Source organism: Chaetodon auriga, chromosome 4 (assembly GCF_051107435.1).
Source record: "Chaetodon auriga isolate fChaAug3 chromosome 4, fChaAug3.hap1, whole genome shotgun sequence".
Classification (NCBI taxonomy): domain Eukaryota; kingdom Metazoa; phylum Chordata; class Actinopteri; order Chaetodontiformes; family Chaetodontidae; genus Chaetodon; species Chaetodon auriga.
In genome coordinates, this window is record NC_135077.1 from 26,892,744 (window position 1) to 26,912,906 (window position 20,163).

A 20,163-nucleotide genomic window follows, 5' to 3' on the forward strand; every position below is an offset into this window, starting at 1 on the left:
CTCATTCATTGACTTTCTCACTCAGACTTTTCTGTGACAGTGTGGTGGTTTTAGCCAGTGTGCATGTGGCTTCTCTGACCTGCAGGCTGTACCTGCAGGTTAAGTCTGCCCAGAGCCTCTGGTTGTACAGGATGCAGCTCTTAACCCCATATGATGGGGTTAAGAGACCAAAGAGCAAAGTTCATTCACCAGGTCTATCCCTTTGTTGTCTCTTGATCTCTTGGTTTTACTGGCATTACTACACAATGTGTGTATTCAGTTGTACAGTATTCCCACCGCACTAGCTTTGCTCTGCCTCGAAGACCTTGTGTCTTTTATCTGGTGGAGAGGCTCCTGGTTAACTATTGAGTAAACCTATTGGGACAAAGTAATTAATTAACACACATTTTTCTTTTTCTTCCTCTTTCTATTTCAGGAACCATCCGTCCGGTGCGGAGGAGTTTCTATGACCCAGGCTCGGCCCCGGGTCAGGGCTGGCAGTGGGAGTGGGAGAACGATGCGGGTACGTGGACGCCTTACGACATGGAGGTGGCCATCGCCATCGAGAATGCCCACAACCGCCAGCAGCCCTGCCTTGACCTGACACCTCTTGGCTTCTGCTATCTCATTGATTTTAAGAACATGACACAGGTGTGTTTAAATCCTTTACATGGCCATCAAAGACAAAGGCAACTTGAAAACTCTTCCATATCTTTAATTCTGTTACCAAATCAGTGATATGTATCTCTGAAGCTGCAGTGTCCTCCTAATGAGATGACCTCATAATGAACTAGCAGTCAGAAGTGGCTGAACCTAATGTTATTATCTGTCCTTTTTCAGGTGAACAGACAGAGCCAGAGGTGTCGGAGGATCCAGAGACGTGCTGACATGGCCTACCCTTTGGTGTCTGGTCCTCTACCAGTACCCAAAGGAGGAGGTGTAGGAGCAGGTGGAGGCCTGACAGGAGCCCTGCTGGGTGTTGGGGTGTCGGGAACCAGTTTGGGGATTGGAAGCTCTCTCTACCCAAATGGGGTCTTACCGGCTACTGGACTGGGTCAGCCTTGTTCCTGCCAGCAGTGTATGCTGGTCCTTAGTGTGAAGACCAATACAGGAGGAGCAGGGGGAGGAGGAGTAGGAGTAGGGATACAGACTTTAGGTAGACGCTCACTTACCATGCAGCGGCCCAAGAACTCAGTACCCACCATCTCCAAACCTCTGAGCCCATCCAAATCAGCCACTCTGGGACGAGGACAGCAGCAGAACTCAAACTCAAACTCCAACTACTATCAGACGCTGCCACACGGCCTCGCCATTTCCAAAAACACCGCCTCACCGCGAAAGAATGCACAGCTCTTTGCTCAGTCGCTGGCCGCCCTCACTGCAGGCACTTCCTCTCTGGGTATCTCCTCGTCTTTCAACAGGCCGCCTCCACCATCCCTCCCACCTCCTCAGCCTCCAACATCCAACCCGAATCTGAACCCTCCGTCTGTTCCGGCCAAGCACTCTTCATCGTCAGCCAATGAATCGGTGCCAACAGCCACATTAATTTCCCCTGCCAACAGCGTGACCACGCCCCCCTCTCCTGTGCCCTCTCCATCGCCATTGGTGATGAAGCCACAGCGCACGCCATCATCTGCAGCAACAGTGTGCCATGCCCCGTTGCCACAGAGATCGAGCTTAGCTGGGCTGAGCAGACCAGCGCTACAGAGGATTGCAATGGCCCAGTCCAGAGCGCTCATAGCATCAGGGTGAGTAAATAAAGTATACACACAGCAAGACCTCTGACTGTGGAAGACACAAGCAATACCAGTAGCTGCATTAAAGGCCTTTTACATTTACCTTGTGTCAGGTAGATGAAGGTGATGATGGTGCAGTTCAGGGCTGCATCAGTTACCATATTTTTATCTTGACTGCAATATGAATTCCCACAGTCAACATCACAAGGAGCTGCAGGATCAGAACAGCCGACATCCTAAAGCTCCTGCTCCACTTTGCTGTTTCTAAATTCAGATTTAGAGTCATCAACTGTTGGTCTACGTCTAAATGTAGACCAACGTTCTGTGGCACTCTTTTTTTATTTGAGAGATCAGAACAAGGTGCAAGCAATAGCTGACTGGATTGACTATTATTTTTTCATTAGATGTTTAAGTCATTTAATTACACAGCAGGCAGACAGTCTTTTGTAGGCGTTCAAAATATGAGAGGCTGAGCCTGAACATGTATTTGCATCTCATATTGTCATCCCAGTATACAAAGTGTATCTCATACTGGCTGTTCTCCCATATTGCGCAGCCCTATGACAGTCACAAACATTTACAGAGTCTGTACAGACATGCAGTGAGAAATGCTCTTGACAACTGCTCATCAGCACGTTGACATTTGCACATGCCCACTTGCATGTTCAAACATGCAGAAACACTCATACGAATATGCACGCCTGGGCATGCAACACTAATACATACACACATAACCACATGTGAACTGTGCATACAACCCTTGTGACACCCGTCAGAAGGTGTTACTATAATTGTTGGTGTTGTAATGAGTCATTTCTTACTCTGCACTGACTGTGAGTGATGTGACTTCAGAAGTGTGACTCACAGTCCTTCCTATTGGAAATTTCTGTTCTGTATATGTTGTTGTTCTGGTCACATGTTGGGGTTTCAGACCTGTCACGGGTCGAATTGCTCATTTCTTTAATTAAGCGTTTGGTGTATTGAGCAAAAGTGAATGATGCTGCATGAGGTGACAGATGAGCAGGCAGAAGACTGAAGAATTTTAAGGGAGACAAATGAGATTCAGTCTTCACGACCCTCAACTCGCTTGTCTGAAGTGATCGTAGGATTTGAAACGCAGACTCAAATGCATGTTAAGTAACAATAAAAGTAGATTAATGACAATTCACGGAATCGTCATCAAAATGGAAGTAAGGCCAAACTTGAAGCTATGAACTGACCTTGTACCTGTTTACTTGGATTGTGTGTGTGTGTGTGTGTGTGTGTGTGTGTGTGTGTGTGTGTGTGTGTGTGTGCCCCATTGGTCTGTGTCAGAAGTCAGCAGCACAGCCCTCTGTGTGCTATCCATCTGTGAAGTGGCATCTGTAGAGCAGAAGGGGAGGGAAGGAGGGATTGTGGGAGAGGACAAGAAAACGAATGTGAAGGCCATGGGTCAGCAGTACCTCCCCCTCTCTAAAGCTATTTTATGCATACAGCGGTATGCACAGTGCAAAGGTCTGAGCAGAGGGCAGCTCTGTTAGGGGTCCACGTAACCATCTCAAATTGGAAGCCACTGTGGAGAGATCAGGAGTCATGTGATGATTGCAGGCCTGGAATGAAGCCATTTTCAGGGCAAGGCTGCTTTTTGGAAATAGAAATTTATTGGGGCATCGCAGCAAAAATGTAGGTCGCCAAAGGGTGCAGAAACAATAAGTGATGATTACATATATTGAAGACACAATGGTATCCAATCAACAATCAGGAGTCAGCGTATTTTAAAACAGTTCTGAGTATATTCAAACATAACCTGAATGTTTGACTTATGGACAAAATGCTGTCTGATTGACTTTTTAAATGTGAAGAACTCATTCATTTCTATTGTTATATTTCAGTTACAAAATCCAGTCTATAAATGGGCTAACGATGATCGAGATTAAACTGAACAAGTTTCAGCACCCATGCAACTATTAGCGTTTGATTCTGAGATAATTAGAGCAGTCACTAAACTTTTTTCATGTCAAACATTGAACACACTGATGAGGAACTTCTCAAGGGGAGGCTACAGAGACATGTTCGCTATTATGTGGCCACAATATGTCAATATGTTTAGGAAAGTAGTCTAAAAACACACACAAAGGGAAACCATTTACTGCATACTGCCGTTAGAGACAATCAGCTGATAATTAGCCTGATGAGCCACCAGCAGTTATCAATACAAACACACATTATTAGACACCGTAAACCATCAATCAAACCAATAATTAACTGCTGTCAATGAATGTCAGACAACCTTATCATAGCAGTTGCCTCGTGTTTCTGTGGCGGAGACAAAATGTTTAAAAAATATACAAATATAAAATATACACACATTTTTTGAATGAAGCAGAAGCTCCCTGCGATCCCCTGAACACATCGATAAGTAAGATTAAAGCGTCCTTTCAGATTTTAACACAGGGTGCAAGCCCATCAGCATCACTGTAAATTGAATATTACTGAATGCTGAATACAAATAAGTGGCAAGTCAGATCTCACAGCAACTGAGAAACTCTTTGTATGTTTGTAGTTAAATCTATAGCTAATGCTAGGCAGCAATCCACTTGTAAACTGTGAAACATGTTTTCATATTTACACCGTACAGTGTTTAGCTGCTTGTGCTTATCACATAATGTTAACTGTAAGCTGTTAATTTTTACTGAGTGGCAGAAATGACTCTACTGTTGATCTGTCAGCGTGATGACAGAGACACTGGGAAACCTGAGTTTTTTTGGGGTTTTTTTTGCTTCTCTTTGGTGAGGCGTCTGAGTCATAGCAAGAGTCAGGTTTGAAAAGAGCTGCTCGTAGCAGCAGGTCGTTGCTTTGCAGCTCAGTGATTTTGTGCTGTAGTCTGTCAGAACAGCAGCTGGTTCCACATTAAACAGCAAATATGTTCAGTTCCTTTTGTTAACCTTTTTAATGATCTGAAACCTGTCACCAAATCCCTGGAGTTTCACCCTCAGCACCACATCCAGATGTCAGTGCAGGCTTTTGTTCTTGCAGAGCAGGAAACTGCACAGTGTTTCCTCTTTCCAGTTGCACTCTCACTTCAAATGATTTCACATTTGAAAGCAGAGAGTTGAGAAGCTGCTGGTGCTTGAGGTTCAGCTCTGAGTGGTTCTTGGTAACGTCCACCATGAAGGCAAGATCACACAGACACTTTGAAACAATTTTATTCTGTCTGATGCTAGCCGCTCCACAGCAGCAACAAGGCTCTCCTTTCACAAATGCTCCTCTTAAATGAGGTTTCAGCGTCTTAGCTATTAGCACGCTCACCACAAACTTGCCTGAATAACACTGTCTCTGTCAGAATGTGGTCTTGTGAAAGCTGTTTGTTGGACATCCAAACTCCACTGAAGAGCGTTACCTTTAATGCTGTTTAGCATGTTTGTAGCTGCAATGACACCCGAGATTAGCCTTTTTTTGATCACACTGGCTTGCCTTTCACTTCAACAAACCGCTAATTGTTTGTCCATTTCTCTTGGAAAACACAACACTGCGCATCTGCTTGCATTTTGTTGACAGTCGGCACGATGCATTGATATGTTATTGATCCTCTGTGTGAGTGGCATTCAGGAAACGCAAAGAAGAATGTGTCTACAATTATGTTATTTTCTTTTGTTGAATTGAAACTTGCTTAAATGTTAAGAGGTGAACAAACAAAAATTATAAATGTGCAAACGAGTAACCATGAGAATCTCATTATGGGGAACAATCATGGTGAGATGCCAAAACAGCACTTTAAAGATAACCCTGTCTTCAGTGCCAGCAGTGTACCTCAAACTAAGTCCAGTCAGGTGTATTTCCAAAGGCTGCAGCTGCTGTCGACTTCAGTCATGTGATCCTGTGTATTCCAGTGCAGCTTGAGGTCTTCTTGTTTTGGCACGACAGTGTTAGAAGTAGTACACTGCAATCACAAAGACATTTAACCACTGACACTGTTGACGAGTAGCAAATGACTGTGAATGTGGGGCCTGGGGGTGAATGAGCTGTATAAAAAAAAAAAAACTGCGAGCCTCACCCACTCCTCCCCCACCGCTCTCCCCTCAGCTTTAACACACTCTCTGGCTCTTTTTCCCCCCCAAGTACCCTTGAACTCCTGCTTCTTTTCTAATTGTTCTCTAGCCCTTAACCTCCTCTCTTCTCCTCCATCATCTCTCTTTTACTACTGTTACTATTTTTTTCTCTTGACTTTGTTCTGAGCTAAAACTTTCCAGCTCAGTCTATTAACTATTAACTCCCTCCCTGTTAATATATTTCCTCCTGATGTCTTGCATGTCCCTGATATCCAGTGTAAGAGGGTCTGTTTCAAGAAGTTGCTTGGATTCAGTTGTTGTAACCATGTATTCATGCTTGCTGTATTGATCTGTGGATGGTTATGTCTGTCTGTGTCTGTCTGAGGATAAAGCCCACCCTACCCTTGTGATCCCCATTAAGGCAGAATTTCAATTTGTCAACTACTTAATGACCAGTTATCTGCAAAACCAATGTCAGTCCCACCGGCTCAGGCATATGAGGTAATGTTACCATACTGGCACGCTAAACTAAGATGGTGAACATTGTAAACATACTCGAGCGTGTTGCCATGCAGCGTCAGCATTCAGCTGAAAGCACCCCTGTGTTGAAGTGCAGAGCTGTGACTGTAGACTCAGTGTTTTTGGCTCTTTAATTTAACCCTGCAGCTGCTGACTGACGCTGTCTTTTCTGGCTTCCCCGTGCTTCACAGTCAAGCCGAGGAAAGGAAAATGTTGCTCATTTACCCACAGAGGCTGATTTTAATCAGCTTCCAGTCACAGCTCAGCTTCTTCAAACAGATCCTTCAGTACTGACACCGGAAAGAAAAACTAGATTTCATAGTGACATTTTCCAAAGTTCCATGATGTCACAGAACAGGGACTAAAGCCATTTCATGAAAGCTGACCGGTTTGTTGGTTTAGAGCAGGTGTATGTCTTCTGTTCTGGTGAAAAGCCTGCTGCTGCACAGGAAGTGATGCATTTTCAGTTTTAGTTCAGCTCCAGAGGCTGAAAAATGGGATTCTGGCACACAATCACTTTCAAACTGAAAGCAAGGTCAGATGGTTTTGAGATGTAGATTTCTTGGCAGTATCCCCCTCCCTCAACCCCGTCACTTGTTCCCTGCCCCCTCCTCTCCTTCCCTGGCTCCTCTCCTCCCTCCTCTCCCGTCGCGTCTCAGCAGCCTGGGCCCCTCAGAACCTCATTGTTGGTCTCCACAGTAACCTTTGTTGGATTACCCAAGTCTGGGCTGCATTAGCAGCACAATGCTGAGCCTCCACTAGTTTTCTCCTCTTTCTGCTCTCTTCTCCTTCCCCCTCTACCCAGCCCTTTCTGTATTCTTTGCTTACCATTTAGTCCCTTTTTCTCCTTTACTCCTCTGTACTACTGTCTTTTTTTGGATTTTCACAAGTTCTCAATCTTTTCATCTCTCTGACTCGGCTTCCTTTTAGTGTCCTTTAGAGTTTTGTGCTGTTTTAACTCTCCTAGTTAGTAAAGATGCCTTAACTATAGTCTTACGCGCATAGCATTTATTAGGGAAGGCAGGTTTTTAGAGGGGGTGGATGTGGTGGAATACCCCATCATATAGATGCCAGTGCTGATCGAGCAGTATATTCATAATGGGAATATTTTTCAAATGGAGAAGAGGTAGACAATAGTACTGGTCCAGTCAGCATTGTTGTTAGCCTCAGACAATTCTGAGTGGAGGAGGGGGTCTGCAGATACATTAATGTGTGCGTGTGTGTCTGTGTGTGTGTGTGTGTAGACAGTCTGAGACTCAGACAACACCGAAGACAAGGGCTTATGGGAATTGGGTGGGGGGTGGTGCAAGACAAAGAAACGAGTCAGCAAACTGTCAAAGATTGATCACACTGTGGTGCAAGAAATCAGGCCAACACTAGACAGAGAGAGATGGAGGTGACACACACACACACACACACACACAGACACACACACACACACACACACAGATGCCTGGCTGTGAAGGCATTTAATATATGCTCTCTCTCTCACACACACACACACACACACACACACACACACACACACACACACACTGTCCTTCTCTCTCACACACAGTAAAAGTAAATATTGACAGTCCTAAGGGGAGACGTAGTGAAGAATGTGTGCTGTCACTCTCTCTCCAGTGGGGGATTATAGGAACGAGACAAAGGGAATGAATGAGTGGGGGGAGAAACTGGTGTGTTGACGGGAGGGGGCTGCACAGACAGACTAGTGAGGAAAAGCAAATTAAGCAGGAAGGGCTGTGAGAAAGAGAGGAGGTCTGACTTATTAGTGGGAGAGATCAGACCAGAGCAGCAGAAATGAGGATGTGGTGGCACCTGTTCACTTCACCAACAGGTTGCAGACTCCAGCTCTGAGTCTTATTTGGATCATGTGTGGCCTGTAGAGGGAGCTGTAAGCACAGACACACAGAGATGTATGCAGACTGAAACCTCGGACAAAACCGACATCCTTGACTGCATGAGGAGAATGAGAAGAATGAGACAAGTTTAGAAAGACACACATATCAGCTGTGACACAGGCCTCGACAGACAGGTATGACTTTGACAAATTGTTCCCAGAGTAACAGTCTCCACTGTCTGCTGTCCCTCAGTATGTTCAGAAAAAGTTTGGTGAGTTTCACTCAGGTGAATCCACAGCCACTTTTGAATTGCTGTCCGCTGTTTTTTCACATTTTGTTTGTCAACCCTGTCATCTTCCATTCTGCAAATGCACAGCCTTCTCTGGTGATCAACAAAACAAACTCCCAGCTCACATTTAAAATTTAGTATGATTTTCAGAAATGTCACACATTCGGTCCACAGCAGCAGACCTGTCTGCCACTTTCTGCCACATTATTTTTCACTAAGGCTGCTTGAAACATCATTAGTACGTGTGTGAGTCCATAGGAATGTGTGTGAGGTTGTGGGTGCTGCTTTATGTGCGTGTGACAATATGTGTGTGAGAATGTGTGGGAGTGTGTTATTGTCTGGTGTCTAAATCAGTCCAGCTGATGTCCATCTGGGCCTGGGGGAAGAAGAGGAGCAGGGGGACGGAGGGTCGGAGGGAGTGTTTGAGACAAAGCTGAGGGAGTGTGTGATCCGGTGGGAGGGCTGGAGGGCGGGTTTGAGGTGGCAGGGGGTCAAGATACTGGAGTCACCTTCAGGCCCTTCCCCCTCACGGGATCTTCCTTTTTAAAAGAATCTCTGGCTCTTTTCTTCTTCACTGCTTTTATTTCCATCAGAGCTGCCTGGCTTCCTGTTTCTCGGGCTGTGTGTGTATATATATGTATCTGTATACATATATATACATGTACGTATGTACGTGCGTGTGTGTGTGTGTATATGTGTGTGTGTGTGTGTGTGTATCATCAGCACATCAGTAGGGCAGCAGGAAAGTGTGTTAATGAGCTACATGAAGCTTATTGAGGATCAGACTTGACTCAACGCTCTCCTCTCTCTTACCTCACACTGTAAAGACTTCCCTGCTAACGCAGCAGCCTATTAAATATTAATATATCCGCTCACTGGCAACAAGTGATTAGTATGTGTGTGTATTTGTGTGTGAGATCACTGTCATCATCACTCATTGACTCGATCCAGTACAGGTCTAATATAGGTGTTTCCCATCCGTCATCAGCAGGCAGCCTGTTTATAACAGAGGAAGCTGTCTGTCTGTCTTTGTTGACAAGTTTAAGATCTTAAACTACTTTGAGTGCATGCGACAGCAGAGCGCAGGTATTACAGAGCGAAGCTCGGACTAATCGGAGCAACGTAGATGGAAATGTGATGTGATTAAGATGTGTTGGCAGCCACATTTTTGATACTTGGTTGAAACTTGGGTGCTTGCCGTCCACTGTGATACACTGCACGGGATGAAACAATTCATTGCCCCCCATTTTTCACCCATTAATTTTCCTGATGCCCTTTGACTGTCGGGTTGGGCTGTGATTGGCCTGATGTCGTACAGTCTGAAACAATCATTGGACATAAAAGACTTGTCTGCTGTCAGTAGCCTCCACATTGGTGACAGGTAGAGCTGACTCTTTGTCGGCCGTGCTTCAGATCCGTGCATGATGCAGTCACAAAACTGTACAGGTGTATAGCTGAGACATTTGATGACCACTTGCCTCCACGTCAAAACTCTATGAGCATGATGATGGAGAAAGCTGCCAGTCATTCGCTCTCTATGACTGTGTGTGCACGTACTCAGATGAGAGGTTGTGTCCTGCTGAGTAGAGAGCGGAGAGTCGTCTTCAGTGTTTGATTAATATTAACAAAATAATTGATGATGAGAGACATTCAGAATTGCATTGAGTCCACAGACAGAGGACGTGCTCATTAGATGTTCTTGCTCAGACACCACTGGAAAACATCAGCGACAGCAGCAGGGCCGCTGTGCCAATAAGCATGAAAAAGTCCACTGAAAGTGCTGCATTTCCCACATACACCACACACACCTTTATGGGCTTAATAAATAAATGAATGAATGAATGATGGCAGATCTTTATTTACGTTGCACTCTTCACAGCAGAGCCCAGGCTGCCTACTTTTTCCAACCGGCTGGTTACTCAGTATCCTTAAAGCCCTGTGTGTATGAAAAATGGGTTTATGGCGCAATGAAACATGGGAGAAATGAGCTTGGCAAAACAGACAAACTGTGCCAGATTACTTCAGTACGACCAGTCAACCATTAGCCAATGTTAGTATCGAGGTGTGGGAAATATTCCCCCGTTTGATATAATGACTGTACAATATGAAGCATGGTTATTCATGAATGTGCAATGTGTCATTACTGGTGAGAGATGAATGATCAGCTGTTTGGCAAGAACAGGAGTATGTATATGTGGGACATGGCAGATTACATCACTGACTTCTGTTGTTTACCCCTCACTCTGTATGTTTACTCTTCTTCTACTCGCACTTCATGTTTTGCTTTTTCTCTCCGAGTGTGTGAAGTAACACCCGGTTTCACACACAAAGTCGTTCTCTCGTACTCTTTCCCTAACCCACACTAGACTTACACACACAAACGCATCCCAGTGAGTCATTGACTCACATGTTGTCATGTGTTGCTGAGTGGGGTTAAGTGAAAGCAGCTTAGTGCACTGACAGAAAGCCTGTTAAAGCTAAACCAACAGCAGATCATCGCTGCACTCAGACCAGCTGCCTGTCACACCGCCTACAGTCTATTAGCATGAGTGATTGTGTTTGCGGTTGAATGATAAGACGGGTTCGGTTGCGACCCCTTCATTAGCTCGGTGTAGTGCAGGCCTGTCGTGGAGACTGCTCCTTCTAATCTGTCTTGAAGGATGTGCTACTTTGAATGCACCTGTCTTCACAGGTTTTCTGTGTTTGTGTGTGTTCCGAGTCACAGCTTCATTCCACCCTTGATAAGAGTTGATCTTATTTGCTTACGTGGCAACACTGACACATTTCTTTTTGACCAGTCTGTGATTGTAGTTAACAGCTGATCTGTCATCAGACACTGCACACATCCTCAGCATGTGCGTTTATTTCCTCCCCTTCAGCAGTCGCTTTATGTCTGGAAGACAAAGGATAGTCCAGTGCTGTGAAGACTGTAATTCCACAGCCTGAGGACCCTCCAGGTCTATGAGTGTAGTCTACAATGGACTAACCTGCCACTGACCCCAGCTGAACGGCTGTGTTGGCACATACAGCTGACAGCTGAATAGTTTTTCACCTGCCTTCAGAGTTTCAGTGGGAAAAACTGTGAATGCACAGAGCCACATACACTGCATAACCTGCAACACTCAGACCATGGCCACCAGCATGCTTTGAATATCCAGACTTAGCATGAAATGTGTATTACTATGAGTAAGCCTCAAATGTCCGAATAAACATCAGCAAATCACTTTCATCAAACACTGGAAACTGTAAAGTTCTGTTAATGATTGAGTCTGTGTGTGTGTGAGACGTGTGTTTGTCACTCAGATGATGACGATGATGATGATGATGATGATGATGATGGGCTTTGTGACGAGGCAGGTAATCCCCAGCAAGCAGCTGTGTGACGTCCATCACTTTGAGCGCACTGAGCAGATGGAAACTCCATGGATTAGCTCTCATAAACACACACACACTGCTGGGCGCAGTTATTCATTCGCTCTCTAGCTGCTGGATGAAGTCACACACTGTCGGACAGGGAGGTACAAACAGAGGAGAGGCGAGCTAGCGGGACAGATACGTAACAGAAAGAGGACGTCTCGTAAGAATAAGACAAAGATTTGACAGGACACTTGTTTATTTAGCCGGTCTCATCTACTTATTGTCTTTTTTTTTTCTTTTTTTTTTGCCTTTGTGGGAATTTCGGTTTTCTTAACTGTGACCTCTCAGTGTGAAAATGACAGTCATCTGTTTTTCAAAGTAAGTGTTTATTAGGTGGATATCTGCCAGCCCCTTGTGTCTGATGGATCTGACAGTCGCTGTAGGAATTCACTGAAGTGAATAGTTTGTGTCTTGCCTTGCAGTGTGCCCACCGTCCCCGTGAAGAACCTCAATGGATCCAGTCCTGTTCATCCTGCACTGGCCGGTGAGACCATGTACTCACTAACCAGCTGTTACTGGTCGCAGATAGAAAAAACTTCAATCTTTAGAGAATTTTACAAGAAACCGGAGAGAAAAAGGTTTCTCCTTTAACCAGACTGTGTTTTTCTGCTGTGTCTCAGGGATCACAGGTATCCTGATGAGTGCTGCCGCTCTGCCCGTGTGTCTGACCAGGCCTCCTAAACTCGTGCTGCATCCTCCACCTGTCAGCAAGAGCGACATCAAACCTGTGCCAGGCTTTGGCCACTGCTGCAGGAAGACCACCAAGAAACAGGCTCGCAAGGGTAAGCACTCAAGTCAAGACCAACCACAGAAGACCAAGGCCTCTCTGTTTTTTTTTTTTCTGCTGAGTGAGCTACATCCATGCTGTCAGTTGAAGAAATGATTTGGCAACAGGTGTCACACAAACATCAACAGCTTCATTCATCCTCCACCTTCTTCTGTTCCCTGTCCTGTCTGTCTGCAGGGAAAACTCCAGAGGAGGTGGTAAAGAAGTACCTTCAGAAAGTAAAAAGTCCACCAGAGGAGGTATGAACAGTATTTGTATCTTTCGTAGTGCTAATTCATGTGACACGTGTGGGTCTCATAATAAACGGATTCGGTTTTCACAGTGGGTTTTCTTTTTCTTCCCCTTCCTCGTCTTTTCTAGGACTGTACCATCTGTATGGAGCCGTTGGGGGGTCCATCTGGATATAAGGGTCCAGGAGTGGGGCCTGTGTCTCGGGCGGAGTCGGTCGGGCGACTAGCACAGTGTGGACACCAGTACCATTTCCAGTGTCTGGTGGCCATGTATAATAATGGAAACAAGGACGGCAGGTAGGTTAGCGACAGAGAGGAGATCACCCTTCACTGTCTCTCATCTTTTTAGCAAATAATCACTCAGTCTTGTTCTCTCTGCTCAGTCTTCAGTGTCCCACCTGTAAAACCATCTACGGCGTAAAGACAGGCAACCAACCGGCAGGGAAGATGGAGTACCACGTCATCCCTCACTCTCTACCGGGACATCTTGACTGCAAAACCATACGCATCATCTACAACATACCACCAGGCATTCAGGTACAACACGCTTTGTTTTATTCTCATGTGGTGTTACATGGTCACAGTTGGTTTGATCAGCATGAGTACCTGCAAATAAAAATCCTCTCCCTTTGCTTTCAGGGACCAGAGCACCCAAACCCAGGGAAGCCCTTCACTGCCAGAGGCTTTCCCCGACACTGCTACCTCCCAGACAGCGAGAAAGGACGCAAGGTAAGAACAAGACACCCCACAACCTGCGTATATTCATTCTTAATCCAGGTGTATATTTAAAGGATTTTTTCAAATGTACCTTTTGTTCTTACTTCTACCCTAACTGTCGACAGGTACTGAGACTGCTCCTGGTAGCCTGGGACCGCAGGTTGATCTTCTCAGTTGGTACTTCAAGCACTACAGGAGAGTCTGACACCGTCATCTGGAACGAGGTGCATAAAAAGACCGTAACTCCAGAACAAATTTTTTTTTTGACTGACTGAGTTTGTGATACACATCAGGTTACTTTTCACCTTCACTTCATTTCGTTTTTGTCCCGTCTTCAAGGTCCACCATAAGACCGAGTTTGGCTCCAACCTGACGGGCCATGGCTTCCCCGACCCCGGACACCTCGATAATGTCCTGGAAGAGCTCCGAGCCCAGGGCATCACAGAGGATGATGGACTGATGGAAAAGTGAACAGAAAAACAACCAGGGCAGCAGAGGAGACATCCCTGTGAGAGTAGTGAGGGGTGACAGGGAGAACGAGGAGTAGAGGGAAAGAGGTGGGCCTACCCATGAGAAGAAGAAGCAGCAGCAGCAGGAAGAGAAAAAGAGGAGGCCCTAGACAGAGACACACTCTCTTTGCCAGCACTTAAAGGGGTGCGGGGGGACGTTTCGGGTTATAGACAACATTGATTTTGTTTTTCAGAGGTTACCACTTTTCAAGATGGTGATTGAGTCACCGCGCTGGGTTCGCTTGTCAGTGCGAGTCTGTCCAAATTTCACAGTTTTCAAGCAAGCACATCAACAGAAGTAGAAGGCAGTCTGAGGAAGCTACAGCACAGAAAGACAAGCCACACAGACTGATGGCACTCATGGTTAAAGACTCAATACACAGCCAGGTACTAAATGTCGAGCAGTGAGAATGAATCGGTACTAATGTTTAGGACAAAAACAAGTTTACTTTACTGGGTAAAGAGTAACCAAGAAAAGATGGTAAGATTTTAGAGCAGTTTAATGAAAACTGGGAGAGAAAAGACAAAGAGAGAAAGGAGCTGGAGCAGTGGGGGAGGGGATAGGAGAAAGGGGAGCAGGAATAATGGAGCAGAAAGACAGAAAGATGGTGTATGAATGTTGTCTAGGATAGGAGTAGAGTAAAATTAACTTGTACTTAACAGGTACTTTAGCTATCACGTGGAACACAAAGAAACCAAGAGTGATGAAGGACAGAATGACTGTGTGCTGGCTTTGTTCAAACCACCTGCTTGCTGGCGGTTGAACTTTAGTGCTGTTGCTCCCTCTTGTGGTGATACTTTAAACTGCACCTCAGCCTGCAAGATCCTGGAACAAATCCAAATATTACTATGAGTTACCCATGTGTTACTTTTTTAGCGTTGTTACTATAATCCTCATTTAACATCATTCCATACTTTACCTCTTACTGTTGACTTGATGAGTTTTTATATGACCTTGGAGAAAGGGGCTCTGTATGTTTATGCCTGAGTGTGAAATGACAAAAGACCAATCAAAGGCTGAGTCATTTGGGCCTATTTGGAGTCTTACGATTGAGCCACTGTGGTACAAATTAACCTTAGATACACAGGTACCAGTATTTACTTACTTATCTTTGTTTTATTTTTCTTACTTTTCTCCCTTTTGACTGTTCATGTGGGTTCAGTGAATGCAAATGCTGTTGTATCCTGTCTACAGGAGAAAAAATGAGGATGAAAATAAAAATGTGTGCTGATTAGCATTTTTGGGGTTGCCCAGAATTAAGTGCTGAGGATTTGCTTCAAGTCCTAAGTGTTTAGTTCAAGTTGAATGAGCTTCACTGTCATTGCTTAAACCCAAAAGATATGAACCAAGAGCCTGGGGTTCGTCTCACAGCCAGAAAATCCCTCAGATTGGGCAGAGGGTTGGAAGGTTGGGAGGGAGGGAGAGGACAAGAGGTCACCCTGAAACAGAGGCCATGGCCTGGTCCTCCCAAACACACAGTACCACTGAGGAGAAGAAAAAACCCTCAATATTCAAATCCATTTTAGTTGGCCAGTGTGGGATTGTTAATTCCTCAGGACTAAAACGTTCCTCCTCCTTACTTCGGATGTTAAACTTCAAGTCCACAAATCCAGTTTTAAAGGAACTACAGGAAACAGATCACAACTCCACTTGCTCCTGATTGGCTGGCGTCACTTGAGCATAGATGAAATCCATCCAATCAGATCAGCTTGCAGCATCTGAACCAGAAGGCCTTTACTCTGGATTGACCTCATTTAAATCACACGGGCCGCTGTGTCGGCCAATCGAGGACCAGCAATGTAAGGATGTTGCAATTCCTGTGAGGATATTAATTACGTCAATAAATATTGTTGTAGTTCAGCTTTTTTAGGACAAAATACCATGAGGAGTGTTATTTTGCGCCTGTGCCAGAGGAACAGTGTGACTGCAAATTCAGATTGTAAAAGATGCACAAAATGAGACCTTAAATCTGCGGCTTCAGTAGAGGAAAAAGTAGCGTCTTATCTCAACACCTCTTCTTATCTCTACCCCTCCTGACTGATAATCAACTCACTGCCCAGTCTCTGAGTTGGGTCTGTAAATGACCCCCTATAATGACGTTACAAGACGTATCTGTGTGTATGTGTGTGTGTGAGAAAGAGAAAGAGAATCTGTGTACCTCTATTACCAACATGCTCCCAGTTTAGGGTATTATTTTCGGTACTCTGTGGGAATCACATCGTCCTTCAGCTCTGATGATGATGGTACTCTCTGTACTGCAATTTCTTTATAATGTTGTGTTTAATGTGAAATATAGTTACGCCTTTGCTTTTTAATAGCATTTTTTGTGACACTATCATAGAGTAAATTGCCTTTTTTCATTTTTTACATTTATGTTGTATTAATAATGCCCTTTTACATTTGTTACAATTGGTTTACAAGGACAGTGTCGTTAAATACGATGTCGTTTTTTTTATTCTGTACAGGAGTTAAGCTGATTTGCGTCATCTTTTCTTTGGAAAAGGAGGAATTTGATAGACTTTCATCTGAGTGGGAAATGTAATGAATTTCTGGTAGCAAGTCAAACTGTGGTACCCTCGCTCTTCTCTGAGGTACTTTCATTTTCTACATATCATCTGTAAGTCCCTTATGTTGCTTTTACTTTGTCTTTTTGTCTTTAAAAGTATGGCTTTGATTTCTAAACAATGAATGAGAAACTGAAATAAATGTCATGACCAGTTTTATCACTATTTCTCATGACTTGCTGAGTCGGATGAATTGAGTTTGATGTGGCCATGATTTTGTTATTGTACGGCTCATAAGATGAATCACTAACGTCAGCCCAAGTGTTTTTGCACGAGACTAATGGTTGATTTCAAGGCTTTGATCCATGGTGTGCAGTGTCCAAAACTATTTGAGCAATGGATCAAACAGCTATGAATAGTAACTCAGAATTTCAGTTTAGTCCCTTCTTTAAATGTGGATTTCTTTCCCATCACCAGTTCTCATCCCTTCTGAAGGCAGTATCATCTCCAAACATCAGTGTATCAGGGCCTTCTTTTGTTTTTTGGGGGGTGGGGGATGGGGAAGGGGTGATCATAGGCGCTGGTATGGGAGAAAGCATTAAAACTGATGAAAAAAGGCAAAATGTAAATATTGCAAAATAATTGCTGGAGTATGAGTGATTAATACGAGAAAAAAATAAAGAATGAATGAAACGTCAGCGTTGTGTTTTAATTGTAGCAGCCATGGACAAAGCTGTACACACAGGTGGCAGGATTTTGTGCAGGCCTGTAAATCGTCATCATCATCATGATAACACTTCTCTAAAGTTGATGACTGAGAATTAATAAATTATGACAATATACTGAAAGGCAAACCTAAAGAGCAGAACGTAATTAATGGGACGGTCTTCCGAAAGAGTTTTTGAATACCTCGAAAACCATGACAAAAAAGCTTTCCTTCGAGCCGGATTCGAACCAGCGACCTAAGGATTTCAGTGTGCCAGCCTCTACAGTCCTCCGCTCTACCAACTGAGCTATCGAAGGGATGTAAAGAACGAACTGGAACAAAAAAATTTGCCCACAATGCAAAACACGGTAAAACTGTGGTTTCAACAGAATAAAAGATGTTGAAAGCGTTTGCTTTAACATCATTCATTTTTAGGTACCCAAAGTAAAGCTAAATAAAAACACAAACTTTGTTTACAAATAAGATACCCGCTGAGGAATGTGAGTACTGGATTACGCTCATCTGACCGGAAGTCACCCATTTCCATGGAAGACACACCTGTCATCTCATCCATGAAATATCTTTAATCCTAGAAGTCTTTACATAAGCGCTTTAAGACACATGACATAGTTCTGTGATTTCTTTCGAATTTCTGTCATTAAATTCAATATTTTCAGGGAAAAACTTGAATGAGTAGAAATCCATTCTCTATTTCATTTTTAATTCCGTGTGGTTTTACAACCTTAATTCCAAAAAAGCTCCCACACTGTGTAAAACATAAATAAAACTGAATGTGACCATTTGCTAATCCTGTTTGACATATAAGATATACATAAGACACCTATTTTGAACAGTCCACAGGTAAACAGGTTCATTGGTAACAGGTGATAGTATCATGATTGGGTATGAAAGGAGCATCCTGGAAAGACTCAGTCGTTCACAAGCGAGGATGGAGCGAGGATCACCACTTTGTGAACAAATCCTGGTAGAGAGGATATTGCTATATAGGCTGAGGAGCACTGAAAAAAAAATGACTTCGTTCTGTTCTCACTCCCTGTCGCACCAACACGTCAAATATAGTACAGAGAGAGGACAGCGCACGCAGGAAGCAGGAGTGTTTGGACGCTTCCAGCTCACGCAGCGCTGTGCTGTGAAGACGTTTGGTCAGCAGAGGGCGCTGCGACACAAGGAGGCGACTAAAGGAGGAACCACGAGGACGATGTTTACTTTGATTCAAGTGTTAAATTCATCATTCCTTCATCTTTTATCTTATGTTGGCAAAGAAAGAAGGTCTGGCAGCGGCTTCCATCTACTCGGGTTCCAGGGAATCACAAGCCACCACTGAAGAGTGCAGAGGCTGCACTGAAGACAACTTTAATGCTGAAAAAAAGTCCTGACAGGGTGTCTGCATAGATTATTTTATGTGTGTAGGTTTGCACATGGGTCTCTGTGTTTGTATGTGTGTGTGAAAGAAATAAATGTAGGAAGAATGCAAACAAACAACAGCTTATTTCTCAAGGTAGGCAGAATTCAACAATATCATTGCAGCTATATGCCTTACACGAATCATTAAATATTAGGGTAAACTAGAAATAGAACCAATGCAAACAGCGTGTAATGTTATTAGATTAAATATGATCACATATAGCTTTGATATATGAAATGATTGATAGGACACACTGAATGTAGTACAATTACGCAAAAGTTCTGCACAGGTGAAGGTCCGCATCACAAACATGAACTTTAACTTAACATGACTGTATTAATCTGTGACATAAAGTACTTCCAGTTCAATGGACGCACATAAGAGCAAAGACAAAGGTAGTAACTCAACTCACTACTGGAACCACATCCACAGAGGAGCAGCGGCTGCGCCACTCCACCGGGAAGGAATGTACCACTCTGAGAGGGGCGAGGTGGAATGGTCCACTGGCAACTTGAGGAGATCTCACAGTATCGCTGGGTAAAAAACAAGAACAGATCCTGGACACCAAGAAACACAACAAGGAAGCATGGTTAATAAGCATAATTACAAAGCCAAATCAGTGAAACTGTAATGATGAGTTAATAATGGAATTAATATTTAAAGCAGACGAATCAACGAAAACAAGTCCAGCTAGAAGTGAAATAAAACAAATGGGATTAAAAGTTGAAATTGGAGGATAAACATGAGGTAAGCTTTAGATTGTTCTGCATGTTATTCCAGGCTGTAGGTGCACGACGAGAGAAACAGGAAGTTCAGTAAAAGCAGCCAACACCTGCAGTGTCATCCAACCATTGTGACGTGATTGGGACATCACACAAAAACATGTTTTACTCTTATAGAAGAAACCACTTTTCTGAAATATGTTCACCTGTTCAGTCACATGATAATCAATTAACAGTCAATTGCTCATCGACCCAAATTCCAACACACTTTTACTCTGTGACTCAGTGACTGCTGAAGTCCAGTTGTAGTCTGGAGAGTAACTTGAGTTGTCACAGAGGAAAGTCACCAACAGTCGTGGTTCAGAAAGCAGAATTCATTGTTTACCAGGCTTCTATCAAAGCAGTTCAACAAATGTGCTGTAGAAACGGCTCAGGACTAATGCTTTCATCCATGGTGTTGGTGCTACAAGTGGTATGAAAGATCACAGAAAATAAAACCTTTGATATGCTACTAAGAGCTACTGGCTGCAGAGTAAAGAAATTCACAAGGTTCAAAGTGCAATAGGAGTTTGAAGCTGAGGGAAATGAAAATTTCCCTGCATTGCAGTCTTGCAGATAAATGCCTCTGCTGGTCTGGGGATGGTATAAACTTCCATTTGCATCTTGAGAGACATACAGAGTCTAAATCAGGGGCCAGATTAAAAAAATATAGATTCAGATAAAACTGCAGGCAGAAATTCTTTTCATCC

The 20,163-nt window shown here is 43.9% G+C and overlaps 1 protein-coding gene and 1 non-coding gene across 3 annotated transcripts in view; one reads left to right on the forward strand and one right to left on the reverse strand.

Moving 5' to 3' along the window:
• LOC143319531 (E3 ubiquitin-protein ligase DTX4-like) overlaps positions 1-17,258 on the forward strand; it is a 33,503-nt gene extending 16,245 nt beyond the window's left edge. For both annotated transcript variants that reach the window (XM_076728593.1, XM_076728592.1), the window contains exons 3-12: positions 416-630; positions 820-1,727; positions 12,235-12,296; positions 12,433-12,594; positions 12,777-12,838; positions 12,960-13,126; positions 13,213-13,366; positions 13,469-13,558; positions 13,672-13,770; positions 13,886-17,258. In XM_076728593.1, coding sequence (XP_076584708.1) covers positions 416-630; positions 820-1,727; positions 12,235-12,296; positions 12,433-12,594; positions 12,777-12,838; positions 12,960-13,126; positions 13,213-13,366; positions 13,469-13,558; positions 13,672-13,770; positions 13,886-14,017 — 2,051 coding nt within the window. In that variant the 3' untranslated portion in view covers positions 14,018-17,258. The remainder of the gene's footprint in view (positions 1-415; positions 631-819; positions 1,728-12,234; positions 12,297-12,432; positions 12,595-12,776; positions 12,839-12,959; positions 13,127-13,212; positions 13,367-13,468; positions 13,559-13,671; positions 13,771-13,885) is intronic.
• Positions 17,259-17,494: 236 nt separating this feature from the next.
• On the reverse strand, positions 17,495-17,583 carry trnay-gua (transfer RNA tyrosine (anticodon GUA)). The gene is given in 2 exon segments: positions 17,495-17,530; positions 17,547-17,583. It is a non-coding gene; the product is annotated as a tRNA-Tyr (tRNA).
• Between the last annotated feature and the right edge of the window lie 2,580 nt (positions 17,584-20,163).